The 26981-nt window shown below is 49.2% G+C and overlaps 4 protein-coding genes across 9 annotated transcripts; 1 reads left to right on the top strand and 3 right to left on the bottom strand.

Moving 5' to 3' along the window:
• Positions 1 to 343: 343 nt before the first annotated feature.
• On the bottom strand, positions 344 to 3723 carry LOC120642392 (auxin response factor 8-like). Of its 3 annotated transcripts, none has more exons than XR_005662591.1 (5): positions 2341 to 3723; positions 1378 to 2258; positions 1039 to 1291; positions 856 to 962; positions 344 to 697 (listed from the first exon to the last, which is right to left on the bottom strand). XR_005662591.1 is itself a non-coding variant. In XM_039918899.1 (3 exons), exons 1-3 carry the CDS (start codon positions 3502 to 3504, stop codon positions 1219 to 1221), a joined length of 2118 nt encoding a protein of 705 aa, XP_039774833.1. In that variant the 5' UTR covers positions 3505 to 3723; the 3' UTR covers positions 943 to 1218. The 3 variants fall into 3 exon arrangements, 1 of the variants encoding a protein (XP_039774833.1); XR_005662592.1 differs by having other exon boundaries at positions 426 to 751; XM_039918899.1 differs by lacking the exon at positions 344 to 697 and having other exon boundaries at positions 943 to 1291.
• Positions 3724 to 10157: 6434 nt separating this feature from the next.
• LOC120642378 (pentatricopeptide repeat-containing protein At3g53360, mitochondrial-like) lies at positions 10158 to 17871 on the top strand. Of its 3 annotated transcripts, XM_039918876.1 has the most exons (5): positions 10166 to 12750; positions 15569 to 15674; positions 15984 to 16330; positions 16423 to 16562; positions 17572 to 17871. In XM_039918876.1, exon 1 carries the CDS (start codon positions 10255 to 10257, stop codon positions 12538 to 12540), a length of 2286 nt encoding a protein of 761 aa, XP_039774810.1. In that variant the 5' UTR covers positions 10166 to 10254; the 3' UTR covers positions 12541 to 12750; positions 15569 to 15674; positions 15984 to 16330; positions 16423 to 16562; positions 17572 to 17871. The 3 variants fall into 3 exon arrangements, with proteins under 3 accessions (XP_039774809.1, XP_039774808.1, XP_039774810.1); XM_039918875.1 differs by having other exon boundaries at positions 10158 to 12750; positions 15569 to 16309; XM_039918874.1 differs by having other exon boundaries at positions 10158 to 12750; positions 15569 to 16330.
• LOC120642487 (UDP-xylose transporter 1-like) lies at positions 13287 to 18954 on the bottom strand. Of its 2 annotated transcripts, none has more exons than XM_039919041.1 (8): positions 18733 to 18954; positions 16382 to 16516; positions 16104 to 16288; positions 15967 to 16034; positions 15574 to 15706; positions 15149 to 15310; positions 14241 to 14513; positions 13287 to 13655 (listed from the first exon to the last, which is right to left on the bottom strand). In XM_039919041.1, exons 2-8 carry the CDS (start codon positions 16494 to 16496, stop codon positions 13569 to 13571), a joined length of 1023 nt encoding a protein of 340 aa, XP_039774975.1. In that variant the 5' UTR covers positions 16497 to 16516; positions 18733 to 18954; the 3' UTR covers positions 13287 to 13568. The 2 variants fall into 2 exon arrangements, with proteins under 2 accessions (XP_039774975.1, XP_039774974.1); XM_039919040.1 differs by having other exon boundaries at positions 18671 to 18913.
• A 4298-nt stretch (positions 18955 to 23252) lies between these two features.
• On the bottom strand, positions 23253 to 26662 carry LOC120642537 (probable cytokinin riboside 5'-monophosphate phosphoribohydrolase LOGL6). Its single transcript, XM_039919110.1, has 7 exons — positions 26486 to 26662; positions 25659 to 25756; positions 25448 to 25478; positions 24726 to 24825; positions 24199 to 24269; positions 23937 to 24080; positions 23253 to 23736 (listed from the first exon to the last, which is right to left on the bottom strand). Exons 1-7 carry the CDS (start codon positions 26660 to 26662, stop codon positions 23596 to 23598), a joined length of 762 nt encoding a protein of 253 aa, XP_039775044.1. The 3' UTR covers positions 23253 to 23595.
• Between the last annotated feature and the right edge of the window lie 319 nt (positions 26663 to 26981).

Here is a 26981-nt window from a genome sequence, read left to right as displayed (position 1 = left end):
GCGACGCGAGGTCAACAACACCTACCCAACATGAACAAGCAAGCAGAAACCGGGGCGATGAGCTCGCGACGGAGCCAACTTTGTCTCCTGGTGGTGGCTGGTCCAGGGGGGCCTCCGGCGCGTACCGTGCGATCTGCACCGATCGACGTTGACGAAACCTTTGCCGACCGGTCGCTATGCCTGTCGTGGACGCGGAAGACGACCCTCGATCTCCCCACAAAAAAAATGATCGGAGTTAGGCACGAATGGCACGGTTAATTCCGAACACGGCCGCAGATACGCTCGCTCTTTCCTCCTCGTGTTGTCAGCAGTTAGGCTCCAGGCCAGTGGTTTCCTGTTTTCCATCACGTACTCGCTGATCAGTCGTCCAGCACCCGGAGCTAGCAGTAGAGCAAAGCTCCAAGAAGACAAGAACCAGCACCCAGTGGTAGCAGCAGGCAAGAACTTATCAGCAGCAGGAACAAACAAGCAACGATGAACAGGGCGGCAGTGGGAGCGGCACTACACTACTGTTGGAGTGGATCCTATTCCCGGGAGCGAAACGGGCAAGCAGCACAATTATTTTGCCGCGGCAGGCAAAGGACAGGCAGGCCCCTGGTTGGACTGGAGGCATCACCACTCACCAGAGCAGCATCAAAGGCAGCAAGGGATACGCAACAGGAGGCCCAGGATCTGGCTCGCTGGCCCGGCCACCTGCCTGCCACAGACAAACGAAGGAGCAAATGAAATGCCTGGAGCTGCATCCCAAGCACTGAAGCACAGCCCCCCCAGGCTCATCTCATCAGACTATCAGAGGCAGAGCTTGCATTGCAGCGACGAGTAAATGAAATATTCTAGGGCATTCAATCGGTTCACCTGCTGCTCCTGTCTCCCTGCCACCGGGTCGGGATGCCAACAGAGCCCAGGACTAGGAGCAGCCGGCCTTGCTTCTGAACCGGCACAGAGCTTCGAGTTTCAACATCCTGTTTGCGTTATCAGATGGGGGGAAAACATCAACAACAACAGCTAAACTGATGAAAAGGGACGAGGAAAATCAACCTAGCTGAACACACGCATCAGCCTAGCTCCCTTGGCTAAGCTGTGAACTCCCTAGGCCTGCCGATCGGAAGAAGAAAACCGCATGCAGCTAGCTCCTTCAGCCGTGCACCCGGCTTATTGCGCGCGTCCTAGGAGTGTAGCGCCGCCCTAAGTTATTTGCAGCTGGTCTCGGGGGACTGCTCATTGGCTCCCCGTGCTGTCGCTGCCGGCGTCACCCAGTATTGTGATCCTCCGCGCTGATCTCACGAACGCACTGCGGATGAGAGGGAAAAACAAAGGTTTAGCTTTGGATTTGTATGAAAGCAAATTGGAGAGAGAGGGAGTTGCTGATGAGCTCACTTGAAAGGCTCATCGCCGACGTGCTTCACCTCGCCGGCGGCGGTGCGGTACAGCACGTGGCTCCTCAGGTCAGCGTCGTCGATGCGGAACAGGCGGGACAGGCGGGCGCACAGCTCCTCGAACGAGCCCAGCGCCGAGAGGTCGAGGTTCCGGCCGACGGCGTCCGACTCCACGAACACCTTGCACTGCCCGTGCCCGGGCTCCAGCCCAAAGTTGTTCTTTGCAGGGCTGCCCTCGGTGACGCCGGAGCCGGAGCCGGAGCGATCCGGTGTGTTGGGCGACCTTTTTCTGGTGGCTCCCGGCGAGGTCGGGCTGCTGCTCTTCATCTGCTCCTCGGTCAGTATCGCCCGCCCGAAAAGCATTATCCCCACCGGCTTGACGTCGTCGGCCTTGTCGGCGGCAGCTGGTGGAGAGCGCGGCGCGTCGCGGCGGGGCGGCGGGTTGCCGATTGCCAGGTCGGTGCTGATCCTCGGCGCGGCGGGGGCGGCGTGGTGATCGGCGGGGCGGACGCCGCAGAACAGCAAGCTTTGCTGCAGGTTGCCGATGTGGAGATCCGAAAAGAATGGAGCGAGTTGCGCATGCCTGGCTCCCTGTATGCTTGCAGCAGCGCTGCTGTCCGGGAAGGGGAAGAAGGGGATGAGGCCGCCGTGGTCGTGGTGGGGGCGCGGGTGGGGCGCCAGCGGAGGGAGCGGGCGGGCGGGCGGGAAGGGCGGGTCGAAAAGCGGCTGGCCCTCGAAGGGGAACTCCGGGAGGCGCTGCTTCTTGCGCGGCGGCGGCGAGAAGTTGGGCAGGTGGAGGTTGGGCATGCTCGAGACCTGCTCGACCAGCCACGGGCACACGCGCTTGACGTTCTGCAGGAGCTCCGGCTCGTCCCAGGTCACCTGCAATTCGACAACCAACCGCCACCATGTTAGCAACAAGAAGGATCCTGGAGCCTGTGCGCGTCGCTTCACGTTCAAGTACCTGGAGGAGCCGCCAGGGCGACTGCGGCCAGCGGGCGGCGTCGGCGGCGTGGACGCCGGAGATGGTGCCCATGAACCAGCTGATCCGCGACGAGTCCTCGGTCTCGAAAGCCATCTTGAACCGCATGCCGGGGCACCACGGCACCTGCATGGACGCCCTCACCGCGGCCGCGCGCACGCAGAACTCGGGCGTGCTGGCGCGCGGGTAGTGCACCACCTCGAACGGCTGCCCGGCGGCGGCCAGCCTCGCGGCGGCGACCACGTCCTCGGGCGGGACCTTGCCGCTCGGCGAGCGCGCGCCGGCGCCGGCATTGCCCCGCGCCAGGGCCCCGTAGGGGTCCCAACCGGACAGGGAGGGGGAGCCGTCGTCGCATCCGGCCCCGCCGGCGCCGAAGCCGCGCTTGGCGCGGCGCAGGCCCACGTGGACCCTGCCATTCTCGCCGCGCAGGAAGACGATGGAGTCGCCGGCCAGGAGCTTCTTCTTGTTGACGAAGTTGCTCCAGCCCGTGGTGAGCAGGTGGCGGCGCGGGGTGCCCCGGTAGATGTGGCGGAACGTCCACTCGACGCCGTGCACGTCCCGGGCGTAGACGCTCTGCACGGGCGGCTCCGCCCGGTAGTCCAGCTCCGGGAAGATGGTCTCGGCGCAGAAGCGCGGCACGGAGAAGCCGCCGCCGTTGTTGGCGTCGGACTGCGTGAGCGTCTTGGCGAAGGACGCCGGCTTGGGCTGGTGCTGGTGCTGGTGCTGGTGGTCGTCCCCGGCCTCGCCCGCGGCGGCGTCGCCGACGTCCGCCACGGGCTCCCCGGGGCGGAGCGGGGCGAGGCGTATCCTGGCGAAGACCTCGTCGGTGTGTGGCTCGGCCATGTACCTGACGGCGACGACGCGGCACGGGACGAAGGGCGGGACGCCGCGCGCGGCGGACAGCACGTCGACGGCGTCGCTGGCCTGCTCCGCGTGGCCCTGCGGGAAGTAGTAGACTGCGGCGCCGACAGGCGGGACGGTGCACATGGAGCCCGCGCACGCGAGCCAGAGCTGCGCGTTCACGCACCCCTCGCCGGCCGGGTCCTCCTCCTCGAGCGCCGGCGGCTGGGGCGGCGGCGGCGCCATCCGGTCGGCGAACGCGAGCGATATCCCGAGCCGCGTCGGCGCGCAGGCTGCGGCAGACATGGCTCTCCTCCTCTTCTAGTCCCTAGTCCACGAGGAGAGCTCTCTCTGCCTCTCCGGGTAGGGGATGTGCCTGTGTGGTGGGTGGACTCTACTACTAGTAGTGGGGAGGAGGGGGCGTCGCTGGAGCTGCGGTTGCCGGGGAGCGGGCGGCTCGGGCGGGACGTGGAAGGAGTCCTCCGCTGTTGGCAGCAGCCTAGCCTGCCGTTGCTTATAAGCGCCGGTGCATGAGCGGCGGAGCGCGACTCGGGGTGGAGCTGTTGGCCCTGGACAACCGGGGGGGGGGGGGGGGGGGGGGGGGGGCGCTGCTGAGCCGTCAGCAGCCGTTCCGCGGAGCACCGGCGCGCACGGTGGCCGATCGCCCTCGATCTGGAGCTGTTGGTGGCAGGATGGAGGGCGCGGATGGGTGCCAGAGCTTGGAGGAGCCAGGTCTCAGCTGCTCCCAAAGCAAGGCCGCCGAATTGACTAGTGACTAGTAGTAGTAGAGGGCAGCGGAACGGCGATGTGGTGGTGGTGGTGTGTACCGGCACAAGCAAGCAAGCATCTTTGTTGTTCGCAAGGCTTTGACGACGCACTGCCGACACGGAGTTTAATTCCCCGCAAACACGGGCACGTTGAAGGTGATGGGCGAGCCGGCCCTGAGCGGTGCTTGGCCCCCTTCTTCTTCTTCTTCTTTTTTTTTAATCATCATCGATTCATCGTCCCCCGGACCGACCGAGCATCTTGACCTGTCGAATAAACATAAACGGCGCCTGCGTCACCCGTCCCGGATCGCTTTCTACACTTGTATAAGCAGGCTGCTGCTGCTGTCTCGGAATGATCCGGCTTAATTTGGCCCCAAAGTGCCCTTCCCATCCAGCTCAAGTATTGTACAGCAACACAAAGCTCTGTGAATCACGTGCGTACGAACTTGAGGTTACCGACACGTCTCCGCCGTACGTACTATCTATCTGCCTTGGCTTCCACACCGGGACTTCGGCCCGTGCGTACGTGGGCGTACGGAGTTGCGTCGCGCGGCAGCAGCTGGGCCGGCGTCTGCCGTTACCCGCACGAGCGCGGGGGCGCCGGCGCGCATGTCGCGCGCCGTCGTTCCATTCCACCACCGCTGAGCCGCGGCGGCCGAGCCCTCCTCCGTCCTCTCCGCGGATCTCGATCCGCTCGGGGCGGAGAGATACCCGCGGCCACCCCGTGTCCGAGTCAAGAGACCACCCCTGGTTCGGCCAACGGATGGAAGAGGGTTACTAGTAATTTGGAAGCGTTCTGCGACAAGCAAGTAGCCGTGCCGTAGCCATCCCCCGAGCGGCCGAGAGAGAGAGCGCGCGGGGGGCCCACGGGCCCGTGTGGACAAGGACCGGTACGGGACGCCGCTGCTGTGCTGCCTGGGACGACAAGTCGACGTCGCTGGCGTGGGCTGGACGGGGACCGGGGGGGCCGACGCGACGCGTGGCCCGGACCGGACCGGACCATGCGCAAGACATGCCGCCGGCCGGTGCTGTCCCGTCGCGCGCGCGCGTGGGTGAGGGCCAGGGGATTCTTTTGTCGCCGCCGATGCGTGCCCACGCCCCTTCGCTCGCTTCCACCGCGGATCGCCGTGTCGCCGGGCATTATTTGTCCGCCGCCGAGCCGTCCCGGTCACCGCCGCACGGTGCAGGAAACCGGCCGATCTGGCTTCCTTCCTTCCTCAGGCCGAGCTGCAGCTGCGCCTGCGCGCCCAGGGTCGGTGCCATCTCTTCTTCATTCCTCGCAACAACAGAAGAAAAAAAAAGGGCATGTCAAGTTGCATTCCGAAGCATACACTATGACTGACTGAAAGCTACCGTTAGTCCTGAGCCAATGTAACCAACGACAAGGCCGCACGCCAGAGTATTTTACAAGATTTTGATACGCCCCCGTATCTTGATTACATGCTAGACACGTAGTAATCTACACAACTCTACACCCATGTGATGGAGGATCTCTCTTCTCGCTCGAACGAGCGAGCACCGTGTGGTGGCAGCAAGGGAAGCCGACAAGAAACCAACCGAGCTCCGGGAGCCGCTCCTGACGCAGACGGGACTGCGACCCGAGTAAACCCCCGACCGCTGCCTGCCTTGGCTACTGGCTTACGCCTCGACTAATCATCAGACGATTACCACTGATTGGCCCATGAAATTCTCGAAGGTCATATGCAAACAATACCAGCCTGCATCAAAAAAAAAAATTTCATTACTAGGGGGTTGGAATCTCGCTGTCAGCTTGACAGTGTGCATGATGCGTGATGGGAAACGTCTTCAGTTCCACAGTGCAAAGGTCCTCCCTCCTCCGGACAGGGGGCGCTGCGCTGCAGGAGGAGGACAGGCAGCTTTCAGACTGGCGCCTTGGCGGCATACGTGCGGTGTTGGATCTGCCTGCAGGCTTTTGTTTGTTCTACGGCGACACGCCCACTGTTTGCGTTTAGTGACGCCTCCGATCCAGCACCAAGGATTACATTACGGGAGATATAACATTTATCAGTGAGCTCTGGTAACGATAATCGGTTGAAAATCGGTGAAAAATCGCCAAAACCGATCGGTAAAGGGACCCAAATTTAAAAAAAACGAAAATCAACAATTTATCGTCGATAATCGATGCAAACCGAACGATTTATCGCTTCGCCTACTCAAAATATGTTTTGGCAGTGGAAAAAATATAAAGGTTTGATAGCATTTAGTTTTTTAGGTTATGTATTGTATTATATTAGATAAATTACACATATATGCACAATTTTGCATATGGAATTGACTAAGAAATAAACATGTTTATATATTTTGCCCATGAAATTGCATAAAACACATGAATTTGCACATGTATACAAACCACGAAGTGCATAGTCCATATAAACAAACGAGTGCATAGTCCATACAAACTTCATAATTCACATAAACAAAAGAGTGCATAGTTCATACAAACCTCATAGTGCATAGAAAACAAGAGTACATAGTGTATACAAGCCATATACAAACTAGCAAGCACATAGTCCATACATAAAGACATTTGGCATATCAATTTAATCATCCTTCGGTCTCTTCTTGCTGGTACGTGTGATATCCATAATAATATTCCTAAATATTGAAATGAACTCAAATAAGAGGGGAACACATAATGATAAAATTGTAATATAGGTACATACATACCTGTAATTCACCAATCTGACCACTAGTGCTCATGCCAAGATGTACCGGTAGTTGAATGAAGTGGCTTGGATATGGTGGTGGGTGTGAATATGGCTGTGGGTACGGATATGGGCATGGTTGTGGGTATGGATATGGGTAGGAGGGTGGACGTGGATAGCTGAAGATTGAACTCACTGAGCTGGAGCTATCACCTTCCCGAGGATCACCTTCTTTAAGTCCACATATTTAGTTCTAGCTGCTTCATCTTCTCTTAGCTTTCGACGATGTCTTGCTTTCGTTCTTTGCTTGTTATTGTCAATCTGAAGCCCGAAGTACTCCTTCACTTCTTTAGGAACATTGGGACAAGACCTCACATTCTTCTCTCGGTGTGCCAAATGCTCCTTTAGCCGTGTTGCCCCTCCTCCACCCTTTTCAACACGACAATACTTGCACTTGAAGCCAATGCCAATCTTCTCTCCATGTTCCCAAACCAAGTCCTGATTATCAGACATTCACCTGCAAGAGGGAAATCGAACCATGTCTGTGTCAAAATTATGCTACGAATAAATGGTACTCACTCTTAATTTGTACCATTTAGGCATACAATATAAAGTAAAGGCATGCACCTTGTTTTTCTATTTAACATAGCATATTGTACAACAATAAACTTTTCTTCGGGACTAATATCTAAAACTGTAGCCTAGATTTTAGATCTGTGATACAACCAACCATCCAAGGAATATTGTATACCAATGTAGTTTATTTGGCCAAATCGGTGAGTAGAAATACAAAAGAAGCTGACCTGAACTGAAAATCATCCGATACAAATCGATAATCAATGATTTACCTCGATTATCGATGCCACAATCACAGCTCCCTCGCTCCCAGCTGCAGCATCATCGATAATCGCCGCATATATATCGATTATCGGCCTTAATCACACGAAAATCGGTGAACAGAGCTGAAATCGCCCACTCTCTTGCTTTGTGCTTGCGCGTGTGAGGAAAGGGATAGGCAGGTTGGGGAAAGTGAGCTGGGGCCTGGGGGAGAGAGTGGTTGTGGTCCTCGTGAGGCCACAGACAAATATGAGTGGTGAAAGAGTTAACAGGTTAACGGGTTAGTGGATGGTAACGGGGGTAGTTAGATAAAAAATATTTTTTTCCCTAAGCAAACAATTGTTGTTTTCAACATGTGACAAAACTTTGGAATCAAGAGAAGCTCTAGTTTTTTTATAAAAATAAGTTCTCTACTTTTTATGAATTTTTTTAAAAAATTTTGAATTTTCCATTGAAATCCACTGAAATTCCAGTCGGTTTACGTTTTCAGCTAGCATCGGTAACGATAAATTTCACCGATAATCGCGATTATCGAGCGGTTTTGTATTCCATGTCCAGCACTAGGATACCTACGTGCGTTTTGTACCTATGCAGTGGCATGGGCAAAAGTCCCCTCTTGCCCGGCCCCCAGCTAGGACTGCGCCTGTGTCCCTACTCCGGCCATCTTGTACCTGCAATGCATGATGCATGCAATGCAAGAGCTCTCCTACCCGAACAGATCACTGACTGAATGTCTGAATGGGCATGCATAAACTGATAAAAAAAGTTCGTACATGCAAGATCTGCTGAACTGGTTGTAAGGCTGTCCGCAGCGGGTACCCTAAACCATACGCAACGCCATCTTCCGGTATGACTTTCCAAGAAAAAAGCCCGCAGAGGAGGAAGGAGAGAGAGGGAGGAAAAAAATAATTCTGACACATGGGTCCAGCTCTTGGTAGTTGGGATAGAGTAGAGATATAGGGGATGAATGGGCACGGAGAAACTGAGTATAGAGTAGGGAATCTTGATGACTAGAACAGAATATTCCTTTTAGGTAATGAAAATAGAGTATGACGAGTGCGGATAGCCTAATGATCGAGCTTTTACCGCGCTGATAACAAAATGGACTCCTTTTTTCTTTGTTAACGTAATAGCATGACCTAACTTGATTTGGCGAAACAAAGGCTCTGGCCAAAGACTCGTGCTCCGAACTGAACCTGATCCGGTCCATACTCCACAGTTGGCTGCTGTGTGTGTACATCACCGCTGGTTTTCATCAGCACGGTGTAAGCACTGGTCAACTGTTGCAGCAAAACAGGGAAAGAAAACCGCGGTCATCATCATCCACAGAGAGTAGAGAAATCCATGGCCATGCCGACGCACCGCCATGCAGGAACCCCGGCACCTCGGGATCACGGACTCGCACGTTAAAAAAAAACCAGTAGGAGCACGCTGACCTCTTCATGGTGTTGCTGCTAGTAATAAGAATGGGCTTATCGCCCCCGAACATCTAGTTTGACTTGCGGACATCGAGGGCCTGGACTGGACTGGATCCAGGGAGATGAAGCCAGAGCAAAACGCGGGCAAAAATCGTGGAACGGGGCGCATTTTTATGCCGCGTTTTTAGAGCGCGGGCATGGTGCTTACTACAAAATACAAGCACCAACATCTCTTGGATCGATCTCCTTTTTCTGTGCAACAGACATCTCCGCTGGTTGACTTTATTTTCGGAACTGATAGAAAGGCATCTCTAGTTTTTTTTTAAAAAAAAAGATAAAAGGCATCCTCTTTCAAGGAGAGAGAGAGAGAGGGAATGTGTTTGTTGGTTGGGATCGATCGTGTCGGCCTCGGGACAGGTGCAGAAGAAACATCTGGTGCGTGCTCCTGTCCCACGTGACGGGCACACGAGGAGGAGCAGCAGGAGCCCTCCCGCGCCGGCTCGCCGGCCGCGCCCGGCCACGTGCCCGGCGTGCGGCGCCCGGCGCGCGCGGCGCGTGGATCGCGTTCGGAGGCCGGAGCACGGCGCTTACCCGGTTTGTCAACGGCAGCGAGGATGGGAAAGGGGATCATGTGAGTGTGACACCGTAGGAAGGAACGAGTAGTTGACATGGCAATAATGCCGTGCACGCGTGCGCCCCACATGCATCGGCACAGGTCAAACACGCTCCTGCCTGTGATGAAGAGGCCACGCCATACCGACGAGATCGACGTCATGCTCATGTGTGCTGTCCCACTGCCCATTGGGATGGGACGTGCCGGTGGCATGTTTTTCTCCCGGCCCCTTGTCTTGGACCGGGCCGTCGGTGCACCATGCGCCCCGTGCTGTACTCCTGCCTGTGCAGCTAGCGTGGAAATGGAATACGAAATCCGTGCTGCATCATGGCACTGTAATGATCGGAGGAGAGGGTGGGTTCACACGAGCACAGCAGGAACACATCATTTATGACATTCCGGAATGTCAGATCAGACATGTGCGAATTGCTCTCTACTTCGAGTATATTTGTTGCTTAACAAACAAAAAAAAGAAGAAGAAGAAAGCAACGTTGGAGCTACCTATTGCTAGTCCCGCCTAAATCTAACCCAATATCCATTCTGGGCCTGGAACTGACACCACTGTTGAGAGGCCTTTCTTCATTGGGCCGAGCCATGCTGCCCTCACCGCGCGCGAGAAAGAAATCCAGACTCCAGGCAGCCCAAAGCATCTGACATTCACAATGAGCCAACCGCTGCCTGTCTCTCTACTGTATGGCCTTCCCGCCGCGGCGTTCCCCGTCGCCGCCTCCAACTCCGACTGCCAGCGGCCGCAGATGCAGAACCCCAGCGCCACCATCCTCCAGCTCTACCACTCGGGCCGGCTCTCCGCCGCGCTCCGCGCCTTCGAGTCGCTCCCCGCCTCCGCCGCCCCGGCGCCCCTCTCCGCCGCCGCCTACGCCGCGCTCGTCGGGGCCTGCTCCCGCCTCCGCTCCCTCCCGCACGGCCGCCTCGTCCACCGCCACCTCCTCGCCTCCTCCCGCGCCGGCGCCGGGCTTCTCCTCGCCCGCAACACCGTCCTCAGCAACCACCTCATCACCATGTACGGCCGCTGTGCCGCCCCGGACTCCGCCCGCGCGGTGTTCGACGGGATGCCCGACAGGAACCCCGTCTCCTGGGCCGCCGTCATCGCCGCGCACGCGCAGAACGGCCACTGCGCCGACGCGGTCGGCCTCTTCTCCTCCATGCTGAGGGCGGGGACCGCGCCCGACCAGTTTGCGCTCGGCAGTGCGGCGCGCGCCTGCGCGGAGCTTGGGGACGTGGGGCTCGGGAGGCAGGTGCATGCGCAGGCTATAAAATCGGAGGATGGGAGTGACTTGATTGTGCAGAACGCGCTCGTCACCATGTACTCCAAGAGTGGCTCGGTTGGGGATGGGCTCACACTTTTTGAGAGGATTAGGGACAAAGACTTGATCTCGTGGGGTTCAATTATCGCCGGGCTTGCACAGCAAGAGTGTGAAATGGGGGCATTACGGATTTTCAGGGAGATGATTGCTGAGGGCATGCATCACCCCAATGAGTTCCATTTTGGAAGCGTCTTTAGGGCCTGCGGAGTTGTTGATAGTTTGGAGTATGGGGAGCAGATTCACGGTTTGTCTGTCAAGTATAGGTTGGACCGCAACTTGTATGCAGGTTGCTCATTAAGTGACATGTATGCCAGGTGCAATAAGCTTGATTCAGCCAGGAAAGTGTTTTACAGGATCGAGGCACCTGATTTGGTTTCTTGGAATTCGTTAATAAATGCTTACTCTGCTGAGGGTCTCCTTAGTGAGGCTATGGTCCTGTTCAATGAGATGAGAGATTCTGGTCTGAGGCCTGATGGCATCACTATTAGGGGTTTGTTGTGTGCGTGTGTCGGCCATGATGCTTTGAGTCAAGGTAGAGCCATCCACTCCTACTTGGTCAAATTAGGTTTGGACAGGGATGTTACTGTATGCAATTCTTTACTCAGCATGTATGCTAGGTGTTTGGATTTCCCCTCTGCAATGGATGTCTTTCATGAGACAAATGATCCTGACGTTGTCACCTGGAACAGCATTCTTACTGCTTGTGTACAGAACCAGCATTTGGAAGATGTTTTTAGGTTATTCAGCCTCTTGCACAGATCAGTGTCAAGTCTGGATAGGATCAGCTTAAACAATGTTCTGAGTGCTTCTGCTGAGTTGGGTTACCTTGAAATGGTGAAACAGATCCATGCATATGCCTTCAAGGTTGGACTGGTGTGTGATACAATGCTGAGTAATGGGCTCATTGACACTTATGCTAAATGTGGAAGTTTAGATGATGCGAACAAGCTCTTCGAAATAATGGGTATTGGTCGTGATGTATTCTCTTGGAGCAGCTTGATTGTTGGCTATGCCCAGTTTGGTTATGCCAAGGAAGCACTTGATTTATTTGCCAGGATGAGAAACCTAGGAATCAAGCCAAATCATGTAACCTTTGTTGGTGTTCTCACTGCATGCAGCCGTGTAGGACTTGTTGATGAAGGTTGTTATTACTACAGTATTATGGAGCCTGAATATGGCATTGTCCCAACAAGAGAGCATTGTTCATGTGTCATTGATTTGCTGGCACGTGCTGGGAGACTAAGTGAGGCAGCAAAGTTTGTTGATCAAATGCCATTTGAGCCTGATATTATAATGTGGAAGACTCTGCTAGCTGCTAGCAAAACACATAATGATGTGGAGATGGGGAAGAGAGCAGCAGAGGGTATTTTAAATATTGATCCTTCTCATTCAGCAGCCTATGTCCTGTTGTGCAACATATATGCTTCTTCTGGCAATTGGGACGAGTTTGCAAGATTGAAGAAGGCTATGAGAAGCACCGGTGTCCATAAATCACCTGGGAAGAGTTGGATTAAACTCAAGGGCGAGCTAAAAGTCTTTATTGTAGAGGACAGATCACACCCAGAGGCTGATGAAATATACACAATGCTGGAGCTAGTTGGAATAGAAATGGTAAAGGCAGGTTATATTCCAGAGCTTTCACATCACTCGTGTAAATATGCTAGTTTTGACCATCCCGATTTGTTGAATGAAGAAATATTAGCTGAATACGGTTGAGTTGGTTCACAACAGTCATTGCTGATTCCAGTGGTTTTTTTTACCATGTCACAAGTTCTTGTCAAATGCCCATGGAAATCAATAGAGGTTTACCAGAATTGCAGTGCCAAACCTGGAGAAGGTACACAGAGCTTACTGGTGTTCTGTATTTTGATAACTCAGTAACGGGAGGTTGTGATTTCCTTTTCCCTGGATGAATGGAAATAAAAGGTACGGTCTGAGACCAGAAGAACCCCCCCCCCTTTTTTTATAACTATGTTGCTTCACCATCTCTGGTTTTAGTTTGAACTAGTCTACATGAGGTATGTCTTAAATCGTGGTTGGACAGTGTACATAGTAGTGAATGTGTGGAGCGACCTACTTAAGTTGATTTAATGATTTTGCTGTTTCATAGATGAGGGAAAGGTAACACCTGTTTGAAATGTCACATATTCTTACTCAGTATATTTCAAGCCAACAAACAAGTGAAGAATCTTGGCTGTTACAGAATGTTCAAAGACCTGGTATTTTAATTTTTAATTTGCTTCTGAGAATCCCTGCCTTTTAAGTGTCGCAGCTCGCGAGTGCTCCACCTTAAATAAATTTGTAGTAACACATCTCATGCAAGCTAGCTGTGGCATACATAGTTGATGCAGATCACTTTTGCATAAATGAATCCACTTGGAGCAACAAATGCAGATCACTGCTGCTGATGGTAGACTAGCAGGTTTATTATGTGCCTGTAGTAGCAGTATAGAAGTGGTCTGTGGAATGTCATGAGATTTTATTACTTGATTTTGTTGGACTGGCTAAGTAGAAAACTACATGTGCTAAAACATAGTTTGAGATCTGCACGAGTAAAGCTTCAGATGGAACTGCTGTGTGAAGAATACAATCAAATAATAATTGTACTGTCAAAATATACACTCTCTACACATAAAAATCTCCGTTCCTATAAAGGAAATCAAGAATGGAAAGAATGGCTTTCCTCAGGTCCTTTAAATTCGAAGGGCAGTTGTTCATACTAGACCTAAACTACAAGAAAAGCCTTAGCAGTCGTGAGATAGACCATTTGCTTTTTTGGTGTCGTTGCTGTCTTTTGTTGCCAAAAGTGGTTCAGCCTCCTTATCTGGCATCTACATACATATGAAAGACATCAAAAGGGTGAACTGAAAAAAGGCTGTAAATTAAAGAGTATTTCAAGGATTATTTTGCAGTTTTTTACTGCAGACACTCATGTAAATTATGTTGCAGCTGAGTAGACTATGTTTGAAATTCCATCAAGAAGCTAAATAATTCACTACAGTATGGGCCACATGATTCTCCAAGTTACAAACTTCAATCTGATTAGCAATATTGGAGGCACCATAGTTTGTTTAACTGTGCCACAAATTCTTGTTACCTTTTTTATTCCCTGAGCAGTTTAAAATACTTATTCGGGTCAGTAATACCAATTCTATCCAATTTAAAATTATTTAATTTTCAAATTTCAATGTTTTTTTCATCGTAGTTGCACCATTGTAAAAGGTTCAAACACTAATATATTTAGTTTGATTAATGACTCTTGATTATTGCTGCTGAGTATACGAAGCAGGACAGTCATTGGCATGACTGTTATATGCTTATCAGTTTCATTTTATTTTGTACCATAACAACTCTGTCTTCATGATGATTAATACAAATTCTAATGTATGTTGTTCAATGATTGGGGTAAAACAAACCTGTGAAACTGGCAGAGCATCATTTGTTGACTTCTTCTTGCTTTCTCTGACCGAGAAGTAGGAGTACAGTGCCATCCCAAATATGGCTATCAGAATGCCCAATATATTCCGTAGAGTGAAAGGATCATGCAATAGAGTGTAGCCAAATGATAGAACCAGACATGTCTTAAGGTGGCCAAGCACCTGGTATGTCACTGGGGATGTTGTTCCAATCACAAGAAATGTACTGAAGTTCACAGACACCGCAATCAAGCAAGATAGGACAATAAAACCCTACACGTGATTCATATAGAGAGGATCAGTTTTCATGTTAGAGAGACTGAGAAGGGGGGGGGGGGAGCGAGGGAGAGAGCATGACAATTGAGTAATATTGTCTTGAAAATGCTGGTATATTGTACCAAGATTTGATTTTTACTTCCATAGGTATCCCTGGACTATTTTACTGTACATGGAATACATTTGCATTAAAGCACTTCACATGGTTAAAGGTATCCCTGGACTATTTTACTATACATGGAATAAATTTGCATGTAAAGCACTTCACATGGTTAAAGGTCATCATTTATCCGCCCCACCATCATACTGAATTACCAATGAATTTAGTTATGCATCAATATGTGTTTTCAGGCTGTCCAATTTTGACCCAGGTTACCCACATGATGGTTACTTCATGAAATTATTTTTATAACTCAACATTTTGGAATCTTACTGTAGAACTACACATTTTTAGTTTCACTTGTCACCCCTGACCCCTAGCAATCTTGCAGATCTCAGAATTTTTATATTCTGCAAATATAGAATTGACTGGTTGGGTACCTTCATCTTCTCCAATCTTAAATCAGTTGATATCCCTAAATAATTACAAGAATACCATTTTCATGTATTTGGGAAAAGTATTGAGAACATACCAAAACTGGAGCAGAGTATTTGTGTGCGAAGACACTGCGGTTAGTAAGGAATTGATCCACAAAAGGGCCAGTTGCAAACAGAATTGCTGCCTGGTAAGGTGCAGATTGGTACAATAGCTGTGTTGAGGAGACCTTCAACCTCTTCTGTATTGTATTTGTGAGCTTCATTAAAAAAACTTTTGGTTAAGGATAGCAATAGCATGTGGCTGTGGTACATGAAGCATGTGACAGATTCATGCCAAGTGATTCATAAACTCAAAATAACAATTAGAACCTAAAAGCTCTGTTAACAGCTTATAAGATTATAATTACTGGGTCCTTGTATGCTTTCTTTTATAATAGACCTACTTTACTGATACTGTACATTGCAGTGAGAAGTGAGGTCGACTTTATTGATAATCGTATGGGTATTAATTGTAGGATACAATTTGGCCAACACAAGTGGTGGCAATGGCGAGGCCAGAAAGGATGGACCCGAGCAGATTTAGCTTGAGATCGGTAACTGAAGCAATGCCTACTCCAAGAAGTAAGACCAGAAGAGAAAGCTTGATACTCTCACTGCACATCATTGAATTGATATTAGCTTAGTGGAAATAACAGTTAATACCACAAAGATGATTTTTGCCCCAAGAAACTAAACAAGTATTTTATTATCATTTGGTCCAAGAGTTTATGCGAAAATATCTAAAACCTAATTGTTCTCCTCAATCAAAAGTAAATGATGAATTCAGAAGATTTCAGCCCTGTCAATTTATCTCCTTTACTTTCACCGTAAATGAGGTCTGATATTATAAGACAAGCTCAGTTATATCTGAAACCTGAATCTTTTCTTCAGGAAGATTGTCTCCAATAGCACAGTGAAAGGTATGATGGCCAATTTTGTCATCTGCAGAACATACCAAGTTTAATGTATTTGATCATGTTATATAGAGAAAGATACCCAGATGGAGCTTACTTGATAGAATCCAATGGAGTTGAATCCTAAACTAAGGTTGAGAAGGCCAATTGAGGTGCCATTCAGCAACCCAAAGAGTATCACCGTCTGTCCATCAATTGCCTTGGGCTCAAAGAAATGTAAGCGCTGTGCCACATGGAGGGTGCAGAAGGTCACCATCAGATGCCAGCTTGTTAATGTTGTAGCTGGATAGGTTCAGCAACAAGGCAAGTCAGCACCACGCTCTGGTAATTTTTCAAGTTCCATTGATGCTTGGAATACTTGTGCGTTGTACTAACCGAATGGAAAACCAAGTGTGCTGATGAGAGCTTTGTTGCAGATGACAATGGCAACTGAAGATGCAACAGAGAGTGCAAGTGACCCGATCACACCGAGCTGGAAACCTGCTGACATCTTGACCACCTGGTGTTTCTCTGCTTGTCCAAATCCAAATTATTTGTTAAAAAGAATTAGTCCAAGGTATGTGTACTAGTACTCACTTGAGAAAGTAAAAGCATGTCAAGTTTGTTCCCTGTGCCTGATTGGCTTGAATTCATTGCTCAGCCATACAGTCTTTTGTTGAAGTGATATTATCTATTTATTCTTGTAAGTTAGCAGTGATGCCCAAGCTCACTGCTGCAGAGTGCCCAGGTCTAGTCTGGTAGGTAGTTAGCGTTATAGCATCCTCGTTGCCAGTTGCCACTGCCAATGGAACCCATTGATGTTCATTCTAGAACACAAGGGGTGTTCACAAAATCTTAGCTGCCTGATTCATGTACAGGAACCATATGTCGAAGATGGTATCCATGTTAAGGTTGTTACTTGTTAGATTGCACAAGGTTGAATGTTGTTATGCTTCACATAGCAGTCACAATGATGTAAGCTTGGCATTTGACTGTAACATAAGGCTAATCATTATGACCTTGGTCATCACAAACCAAGCACATAAAGCCACTAAGGTCCCGTTTGGATCCATGGATTAAACCTTAAGCCTAAAGTTTAGTCCATTAGGTGATCCAAACAGGTGGACTAAAATGTGGACCAAAGTTTAGTTCCACTTCAACTAAAGCTTAGTCCATTAATCCTCAAAACATACAATTTGGACTAAACCAGCCAGCAAACTGCAAAAAGACCAAACTACCCATTATCCGCATGCAGGCACAACAACAGCACAATCCAAGAGCAAAAGGATATTTCTATATTTCTTTATGTGTCCTACCAAAATTTAGTCCATGGATCCAAACAGTCATGGACTTAAATTTAGTCATCCTAGGTGACAAAACATGCCCATATATTGACTAAATTCGTCAGCTCAAGATCATGACGTGCAAATTTTGTAATTGCATTTGTATATGCTGCTTTATCTAACATGACTGAACACTGTACCTGACCTAACTTTTGGACAAGTCAGTGGCTAGTCTTGACTCAATCTGTTGGCTTGTCACTTGTGTCCTATAATTTGGTGAGCTGATACCTACCACCTACTCAGGCTGCTACTGGGACCCAGAACACAACAAACGGAAGGTGGTTAAAGTCATTTTCAAATGATCAAGCTGACCAGAAGAGAAGAAACTAAACACATGCAAGGCCTTATAATTGTTATCCAATCCACTGCACGCTTCATGTGTTTGGTGAATAGTTATTAAAATACTATATTATTATGTTGCTTAAGGAGTTGTTTTGCATGGTTGGTGAGCTCCAAGTTGTTGAAAAGGAAATATGCTTAAATTAACCTTTCAATATCAATGATAAGTTCACTTTTATACAAAATAGATGGAAAGTTCTATCTCATCTATCTCCCTGACTTAGGATTCTGCCTTTAAAAAAAAACAGCTTGGATAACTTCTTTTCTTCAGTTGCCAACTAAAATAGTGAAAGTTTGCAACCCATATTTTTCCTTTTGTAATAAACTGATCATACTAGAATGATTTTTATGTAAAATCATATGAATTTTAATCAGCTTAAAGTAGCAAACTCACGCAGATGCAGTAGACAGCTTAACTCAATTATGTCATGAAAATCATCACACCTTATATAGCCTTTTTTCCAGTTGAAATAATAGCCATCCACCAAACACTTATTAGAGGTCAATATCAACTGCACTGACCTGATGCCTTTGCGATTACTGATATATTGCTTTCATATGCATTTTTGTTTGACAAAACATGGGATCCCAGGCTAACAGCCTACTAGATCAGTTGACTTCCAAATGCCTATTTCGTTAAAAGAGAGTTTCAAATGCCTAGTGTGCTAAGATAAGAACAATGTAAGAAACAACTTGACCATTGCTCTGTTGAGAAAGAAAAACTGCAATTTATCGTTTTCAGGAGAAAACAAGGAGGATAAAAAAAAGTAAATGCTGTTTTGGTGGCTTATAATCAGATTACAGCGATGCAAATTAATTAGTGCATGCATTACAATGTTGAGGGGCACAAGCATGTTGTGATGACAAGTACACTCTTCAGCAAAATAATTGCTTCTCCAAATCTAGCCGGACGAACGAACAAGTTTCCAATTTACATCGTCAAAAGGCACAGAATGAAGAGATGAGCTCAGCAAACGGAAGCCAGACACAAAAAGTACTGAACCTGGGAAGTTGGAAGCAAGCAACATCAAGATCGGAGTTCACTCTGAATGAACAGAAGCTTACTTCAGAGTCCAGCCGTCGCCGCAGCTGCTTGTTCCCCTCCGCTCCCTGTTCCTTCGTCTTCCCCAGCAGTCTCCAAGAACAGGAGGCGGTGCTTCTCCTTGGAAGAGGGAGGGCAGGGGAGCGAGGGCGATGCAGTTTTATGTTCAGAGTTTACAGGAGGGGGAAGGTGCAGGCGCGCGCGTATGGTGGGCGGTTAGGCGCTTTGCTTCGATGCAGTTGGTCAGGTCAGGTCAGTGGATGCTTCCTTGGCGAGCCTACAAGGCATCGGGCAACATGTGGCCATGTTGTTGCTACAGTAGATGGGGAAATACCATGTTGCTTGGGTACGTGACAACGAACATCTATTCTAGAATAATACTGATCTTGGGCCTCCACCAGCATAGAAAAACGGTGCTAGGAACAACAAGAGTTGGTGCCGGAAAGGTGAACTGCGACGTCGCATGGTACCGTAGAGGTGCTGCAAACATGCCCAACCCGTGACCCTCTTCGGTGACAAAATTTAAGGGTGAACGATGGCAGGGCTAAAAGAACGAATCAAGCTGTACGTTTTTTCTCCTCGGCATATATCTACATTTCCAGTGCGCCTATGCGTGTCTTGTGGTCGACAGTCAAAGTCTCTCTAATCACTAGTTACTCCGTGATGTGCGGACTGATGCTGACTGTAAAAGCTTACTCTGCCCATACATCCAGTTTTCACCTTGCCTTGGGTTGTTTTGCCCTGTAGCATGATGGTGGCTTGTTTTGGTCCTCCCTAGCCATCACGCTTGGTTCCTTTTGCCGCGAAAAGTAACAAATCACCATTCCGGAGAAGGTGACATGTTTGTTTTCAGCTCCTATTTTCTTCTCGTCTGGAAAACACAGCCATAACCCCATGCATTTCCCAAGGATCCGGCACGGCGTCCAAGTACGGGAACAGCAAAGCCTGGAAAATAATGCAGGCGACGCATCAACTGAAATCGAACAGCAGTCAGCATGCCAGCTGCGCCATGAGAGAGCCATTACGACCTAAACAGAGCACATCCACTGCACTCGAATAAAATTAATCACTTGGCAAATAAAATAATAATAATCCAGTCTGAAAAAAGAACGAACAGAATTTGCTCTGGCCTCCAATAATTGGGAGATAAAAAAGAAAGGAAAGTTTTAGGCGTCTTTTTTTTGTCACTTGGTTTGGTTGGAGGACAAGGTTGGAAGGAGGGGGAGGTGGTTGTTGTAGAGGAAGCATCGGGTTCCTGCGAATGCAAGCAAAGGCAATGGCCCAACAGCTAGCTAGCTGCGCAACCGTAGAGACAGGGAGAACGGAGCGAGCGGCTCCTCCATATAATGCCCCGTTTGGTGAGACTTCGGTCTCACTCTTTTCATGCGGCTGTACCAACGATCCAAACAGCCAAAACGCATGCCAATTTTTGTCCACACAAAAGTCTTAAGTTTTCTTTACCTGAATGGTCGGCTGTCGTTCCGCGGCACGTTTGGTTTGGAACCCGCTGTGCTAGGCTGCTATGCTAGTAATCTGCATTGTGCATTGCGACCCTCTGTTTCAGGCTCCAATTCCAGTCAGAGCGTATTTTCGCTCCTCTGATGATGCTCGTGCGCTCTGAATGGTTCCAAACTGAAACCGTAAGGAATGTTGAGTACCTTTTCCTGGCTGTGATGAGTGAATTGTCAACTGTGCAGTGTGATCGTATGCTTGGTTTTTAAGTGAATTGTCAACCGTGCGGTGTGATCGTATACTTGGTCTTTGGTTGCAAGTACACGGGCGTCGAGTGTCGACGGAGAGCTGTCGTGGAGGTGCTGTGGCCGACGGACCGTGCGGTGAACGGCGGTGAAGGGCAGCCGGGACCGGAGCTCGGGCCGGGCGGCAGCTGTGGCATCCACTCCTGGATAGAAGGCGCAAGCACCGGTGGATGGAGGGTTTCTTGGTTTGCGCCACAAAACCAAGTCTGGCGGACAGCGGTTGAAAACGCCAAGTCGTGGAGGCACGGGCGTCGGTCTCGGGACTGGCGGAGAAACGGGCGTCGACGGCGTCTAGGGCCTCGCTGCGGGCGAGGAGGTGACGGGCGTCGGGCGGCGTCTAGGGCCGTCAGAAGGCCGAGGCGGGAACGGCGTCTAGTGCCACGGCGTGGAGGCGGGAATCTTCCTGCGCGTGGAGTTTTGGCGGTTTTCTCAAAACCGGCCACCTACCCGGGTTTCGCGGACCCTCCAAAACCGCGGACCGGATCTTCATCCCCACGGCGGCATCGCGGAGAAAACTTCGACTCGAAGAAAGAATCTTGGCCGTCGGATGAGTCATTGTATCTTTTTCCGATTTTGCCCCTACGGTCTTTCTAGTGTCTAGTTAAGTATAGGGGTATTTTAGTCTTTTAGTTCTAGAGTTAGTGGGCTTAAATATCTCTCACCCACTCTCTCCTCTCTCTCTTTTTGGCCGGCGCCCAGACCGCAGCACCCCTCTCTCCCAGGTGCCCCTCCCTCTCTTCCTTCCTCCTCTCTTCTCCTCCCTAGGGATTGAGATTTTAGCCATGGATTTTTGAGACTTTGTATTGAAATTGATCGGGAAATGAGGCCCTAACCTCCTTTTGCCCTCCGGGCTTTTGAATTTGCATCAATTTCATACTTTGTGGCCTCCATGAGATGAGTTTTGGTTCTCCATGTTTTGTTCTTTGTGCATGAGATTGAGGGCGGTTTCTTGATGATTTCGTGACTCTTTGAAGTGATTCTAATCCATCTCGCATAGTGCTAAAATCCCCGGAATCACGAGTCCCCTCAATCGGAGCTTTTCGAGTTCTTGAAAAAACCCCGTTCTTTCTCGGTATTTCTTCGATTCCTCCCTCCACATGGAGTGATTATTCAATTCCTTTGGTGGACATGTTCACAAGGTCTTTGTGATCGTGCCTACATAATTTGGTGGGTTTCGGACCTCGTTTGATCATCCGATCATCGATTTCTCAAACCGAAAATCGAGCAGTTTTTCTCGGGCAGATTTTTCCTTATCACCGGTTGAACCGGCGTTCGCCAATAATCAACCGGTCATGAGGGTTTTCTCAGTGTGACAGGGTTTCTTGCGTGTGCACCGGTTGAATTCTTGAACTTTCGCTTTTCACTGCGTCGGATCAACCGGTGCTAATGTTTTTGCATACACCGGTGCATTGAGCTTCTGGCTTTTGATCGTCAGATTAACCGGTGTTCGTTGAGTCGTTTAGAGGTCTCTCTGGACAACTGCACCGGCGTTGGGGTTGGATTTTGTCGGTTTAACCAGTGCTCTTTAAGTCCCTTTTGAGGCGTCTCTGGACAACTGCACCGACGCTTGAGTTTGATTTTGTCGGATCATCCGGTGTACTATCGTCGGTTGAACCGACGCTGTTTAAACCATAGCGTCGGTTTAACCGGTGAGTGATTCTTATCTGCTGCCGGCTCTGTGACGTCGGTTGAACCGGTGAAGATTTTCTTCGCACGTCGGTTTAACCGGTGTTCATATACCGTGCTATCTTTGTTGCTTGCTCTCCGCTCTTGATCCGATCTCTCCGCAGCTTGCTACTAGAGTTTTTGCTTGGTGTCTAGCTCAGCTATAGCTACACTTTGCACAATCTAGAAGAGAAGGTTTGGGTGTACTCTTAGGACTTGATCAAATCGGTTTCGCTCGTGAATTTTTTAATTGGCTCCCATTCAACCCCTCTGGTCGACTTTTCGGTCCCTCAAACCGAAATTGTTTTGCAGTTCAGACTGACACAGTGCATAGCGTGAGCTGACGGTAATTCTCAGGAACGCAACCGTCGTGTCCAACTGCTCCGTGAATTTTTCCTCTCTTTTTTTTTCCCATTTCGTGTGGTTGCCTGTTGCTTTGAGCCAACGCAACGCAGAAGAAAAATACTACCGCCTGGATCTGGAGTGAACTCGAGGGTTCCCGTCCGGTGGTGTGGTGGTCCCCTTCTCGATTGGACTTGCATGCACCATCATCCCAGAATCAGCTCACAGGTCCCCTCTTAGACCAGACCATCCATGGGAAGAGGATGAACGCGCGGGCGCTGTCTCCGTTCTCAACGGCGGCACCTGGCGATGGGCGGGCGCGGTGATCATCGCCTCGTCAGTAGACAGTAGCCCGTGCTATCGTCGGCCGGTGACTCGGTGGCTGGGAGCTGCTTTCCGTCGATTTCCTTTTCCTTTTTTCTTTTCTTTTTGGCTATCTTTTTACCTTGATCAAACAACTTCTGAAACAGGTGCATGTCACGTGGGCTGATCCTAATGGGCCAAAAGTTCCTGGCCCAAAACCTCAACATGCGAGCGAAACTGAAAGCCTACTGGGCCAGCCAACAGTCGCATGGTCGTTTCAGCACCTGCCGCATTTCTCTTCTACAAACTCTCTGATAGTCTGATGTGTGATGTCCTCTCAGATAAAAAAAAAGGAAGGAAGAAAGAAAAATAAACTCTCCCAGATCTCAATGCCTCAGGGCACTGCATGCGGTCATCTTCTGCTCCCTCAGGGCACTGCACGAATGCACACATTAATCCAGTAAATCAACAGCTCATTTGCTAGTTAGAAGCTCGAGTTAAACACACTTAGAAATGTCATCTCTACAGGATTAATACAGCTGCTATATATATAGCCCACATAAATATATAGTAGACCGATGGATCCGTGCATACCAACGTTGGGTTCATTCATTCTACCCCAAGTTAAATAAATTAAAGGCAACAAGTCTCTCCGCAGCTTGCAGAGAAACCCAGCAGCCTTTCTGCATCTGAAAATTCTGAAGTTCTGAATCTTAATTCCTACATCACCACACCTGCAGAGGCCTGCAGAGAAACCTAAATGGCCACTGGCTAGCACGTAGTAGTAAGTAGCTAACTGGCCACCCTACCGCTCAGACTTCAGAGCATGGTTCCTCGCTGCGCCTGGATGATCGGCTTCCCTTCCTTGAGCCCCGGGATCTCGCAGCTCTTGCAGTAGCTCAGCTGCTCCATCTCCCACTGCATCCTCGGCACGACCTTCTCGTGCCGAGGGGAGTACTCCTGTGAACCAGGATCAGAATAAATGTCAGTCGATGCTCTCCTTTCTTCAGTGTCAAGCATAAAAAACAGAACAGCTTATACTGTAATGCCAAATGTTCTTTCTCGTTCAGGAAAAAATGTTATTAATAATCTTTTTGGGTAAAAAGATGCGGTTCAATAATGACTTAAACATGAAGCAGTATTTCTGTCAGGTAGGTTACCTCCAACTTGTCGAGCAGTTCCTTTGGTGTCGAAGCCAAGACGATGATGTGGCGAGAGGTCGGACTGATGAACTCTTCCTCCACAGCTTTATCGAGGAAGGATAGCAGAGAGTTGTAGTACCCGTCCACATTTAGCAACCCAACCTGTAAGATCCGATCCATCCCCAAATAAAACTGTAAATACATTTGTGACTCTGGTAGTACATGAATCTTTAGTGCATGAGGTGTAGGCACTGAAGAGCTATAGTCGATTAGCACGTACCGGCTTGTCATGAATGCCAAGCTGCGCCCATGCGATCACTTCAAGCAGCTCTTCAAGCGTTCCATAGCCCCCTGCATGACCGAAGGAACAGTTAAAAGTTTTTCTATCATCAGAACTATGGACGCTGATTAGTGTTTCTCAGCACATATTGACCACTGCTTGGATTACTGAAGCAACTACCATATTACTGGTCACATCAACAGTTTGGTAGGATTAGTATTTATATCACTAACCAAAGAAATATGCTTCAGTTGACCCAATTGGACCAGAAAGGAATCTGAATTTCCATAAAGTGAAACCCATGCGCACAAGGATCTGCACCAACCAACCCAGACAGGCCAATTTGGGCGGTCAATTTAAAGTCAAACTAACTCATGCATCCTGCTTTACAACTTTCGACTCACGCTTCCACTAGGCATGGATCGAGTACATACGTGACATGACCAAGGAGAGAAGCGACAGTAAAAAAGTGAACAACCTGTCGGCTAGGTTAGCTTGATGATAGTTAAAAAAAAAAGTTACTGTACCAGGGAGTGCTATGAAGGCATCGGATTGCCTGGCCATCTCAGCCTTCCTCTGATGCATATCTGCCACGGCCTTCACCTCCCCAACGGTCTCGCCTGTTATCTGCACACACAAGCAAGCATGCATGCATGCCTGTAATCAACACTCAGCATAAACAGAAATGGGTGGCTGTGACAGTATTTTATTTTTATTCAGGCCAGCAGGGCGGCATGGTTCAGGAGGTAATGATGGTGTTGTTGTGGGGGACAAAAAGTAAATGCGAGGGACGTTTCTTTTGTTAATAAAGTCATTATCTGCTTAAAGGATCAAAGCCTTAAGAACAAAGGGGCAGACACCGGAAGCAGCAGTCAGGATCAGCAAAGATGCCAAGATCTCATCTATGAGGGAAAGGAAAACCAGATTTTCACTGAACATTCCATGTGATCTTTCAGACGAGAGCAGATAAGATTCCATCCTTGTTTCCACTTTCAAGAAAAGAAACATCTAAATATGTAGGTGCATCTTCATTTATCACTAAATATACCTCACTGCGAGTAAAAACAGTTCTTCATTACACAGCATATATATGTATACAGTATACTTACCTAATCAATTAACAACTAACAGTTATATAAAAGTCAGATAATCTGATCTACCATGCTTTTGCTTTGTAGAATCCCATTGCTTGCAATGTGATTAAACTATGACAGTGTTTTTGGGAGGAGTGAGAGCGTGGTCATCGTACCTCTCTCGGCATGAGGGTCTTGGGAATCACCCTGCACATAAATTCAAGGGATCGACAATGAGACGACAAATTATATAGCATTTAGCACCTGAGGATGCGACCAATCCAACTCTTTTTGTCACGATTTTACAAAAGTTTCTGGCTATTCTTTTCATGCATGTGTGCTGAAGAGTGAAGACTGGCCGTCATGGCATCATTGCTGTTTACGTACCCGATGACGTGCCTCCCTCCCTTGTAGACTGCTCGAGAGACCAGGCCCATTAGCCCGACACTTCCCCCGCCATAGACCAGATCAATGTTCCTTGAGACCTACAAATGACAAGTCTAGTGATAAACAATTCTGGCGGAACTAGTTAACTTGATGGGCACTTCTTGTTTATATACTAGCTAGAATGCAGTGATCTATCGTACATATTTTATTTTGTTTGCAACTATGCAATGTCATGAGATATGGAGATAGATAACTGAAACTGAGGGTGTGAGAAGCACCAAAACTTTGCTCAAAATCCAGTTGAACGCATGCACGCACGGAGGGAGCTTGCTGATGGTGATCAGCAGTGAGACCTTTTTCAATGGAACAGAAAATAAATTCAGCAAGTGGAGCATCACTATTATAAGAATGAGGATATGGTGCCACGAGCATGGGTCCCTATTTGTAAAAAGCACACAAAGCTAGCGAGGTATATATGCATTCCTGGAAATGGTTTTGCTGCTGGAATTCAGCTCGATCTACGGTTCGACCTAAATATGCCCTTAATGCTTTATCTTCTTTTAAGCAAGCACACTGAATGCGAGAATGTCTGAAGCACGGCATAGAGTTGGTACCACGACCATGGCACTTAAGCTAGAACAAAACACGGTAAACGTCTATGGGCACGTCGTAGTCGTGCTGAAGAAAAACTTCGCGGACTAGGAACCATGCCACCGTTGATCACAGAAAACACAGCCATTTCAGCATTCACAGAGGCGCATGCATGCGGAAAGATGATGCAACTGCCGTCTAGCGAGATTGCGAGGAGAGAAACGAAGGAGACGCACCAGCTCCTCGCCGAGCTCGACGGCGGCATCCTGGTAGCTCTTCTTCTTGCCCTGGCTGCTCCCGCAGAAGACGCAGATCCTCCTGAACCGGGACGGCGCCACCGACAGGCCCATCGCCTCCACGGCTGCCTCCTCCTCCTCCTCCTTGACGATCTCCATGTGATCTTCTCTATCCATTCTCCTCCTCCCTCTGTATATGCCCAGTCCTTTGCAGCAATGGTGGCACTGTAGAATGGAGCGAGATATCCCACTACAGCATGGCTGGCTTTACCGCACTCGATTGCACCACCACTACTTTCGGTGTTATATACTAGTTCGGGGGCGGTGGGCCCCAGCGGAGCTCATTATCTGCGGAAACATATCCGGAGAGCTGGTGTGTGATTCTACCTAACTGGTGGAAACTAGAAGGCCTGATCACGGCCTAATTATAAAGCACGTTCATCAGTTCGGAAAGAAGAATCGAAGTTTAATTTATTTACTGTATCTCACTCAGTTC

Source organism: Panicum virgatum, chromosome 7K, assembly GCF_016808335.1.
Source record: "Panicum virgatum strain AP13 chromosome 7K, P.virgatum_v5, whole genome shotgun sequence".
Taxonomy (NCBI): domain Eukaryota; kingdom Viridiplantae; phylum Streptophyta; class Magnoliopsida; order Poales; family Poaceae; genus Panicum; species Panicum virgatum.
The sequence above is the reverse complement of the archived record's forward strand: the minus strand, read 5'-3'. Positions and strand labels throughout refer to the sequence as shown.

Excerpts from the sequence above, each read along its gene's own strand:
- LOC120642392 (XM_039918899.1), bottom strand. The coding sequence starts at position 3,504 with ATGTCTGCCGCAGCCTGCGCGCCGACGCGGCTCGGGATATCGCTCGCG. Across the intron at positions 2,259-2,340 it reads CGCCCTGGCGGCTCCTCCAG|GTGACCTGGGACGAGCCGGA; the intron begins GTACTTGAACGT and ends GTCGAATTGCAG. Across the intron at positions 1,292-1,377 it reads GTCGGCGATGAGCCTTTCAA|TGCGTTCGTGAGATCAGCGC; the intron begins GTGAGCTCATCA and ends TCTCATCCGCAG.
- LOC120642378 (XM_039918875.1), top strand. The coding sequence starts at position 10,162 with ATGAGCCAACCGCTGCCTGTCTCTCTACTGTATGGCCTTCCCGCCGCG.
- LOC120642487 (XM_039919040.1), bottom strand. The coding sequence starts at position 18,695 with ATGTTGCTTGCTTCCAACTTCCCAG. Across the intron at positions 16,289-16,381 it reads CACACTTGGTTTTCCATTCG|CTACAACATTAACAAGCTGG; the intron begins GTTAGTACAACG and ends GAACCTATCCAG. Across the intron at positions 15,311-15,573 it reads CCACTTGTGTTGGCCAAATT|CTCACAAATACAATACAGAA; the intron begins GTATCCTACAAT and ends TTTTTAATGAAG.
- LOC120642537 (XM_039919110.1), bottom strand. The coding sequence starts at position 26,662 with ATGGATAGAGAAGATCACATGGAGATCGTCAAGGAGGAGGAGGAGGAG. Across the intron at positions 25,757-26,485 it reads TCGAGCTCGGCGAGGAGCTG|GTCTCAAGGAACATTGATCT; the intron begins GTGCGTCTCCTT and ends TGTCATTTGTAG. Across the intron at positions 24,826-25,447 it reads AGACCCTCATGCCGAGAGAG|ATAACAGGCGAGACCGTTGG; the intron begins GTACGATGACCA and ends TTGTGTGTGCAG.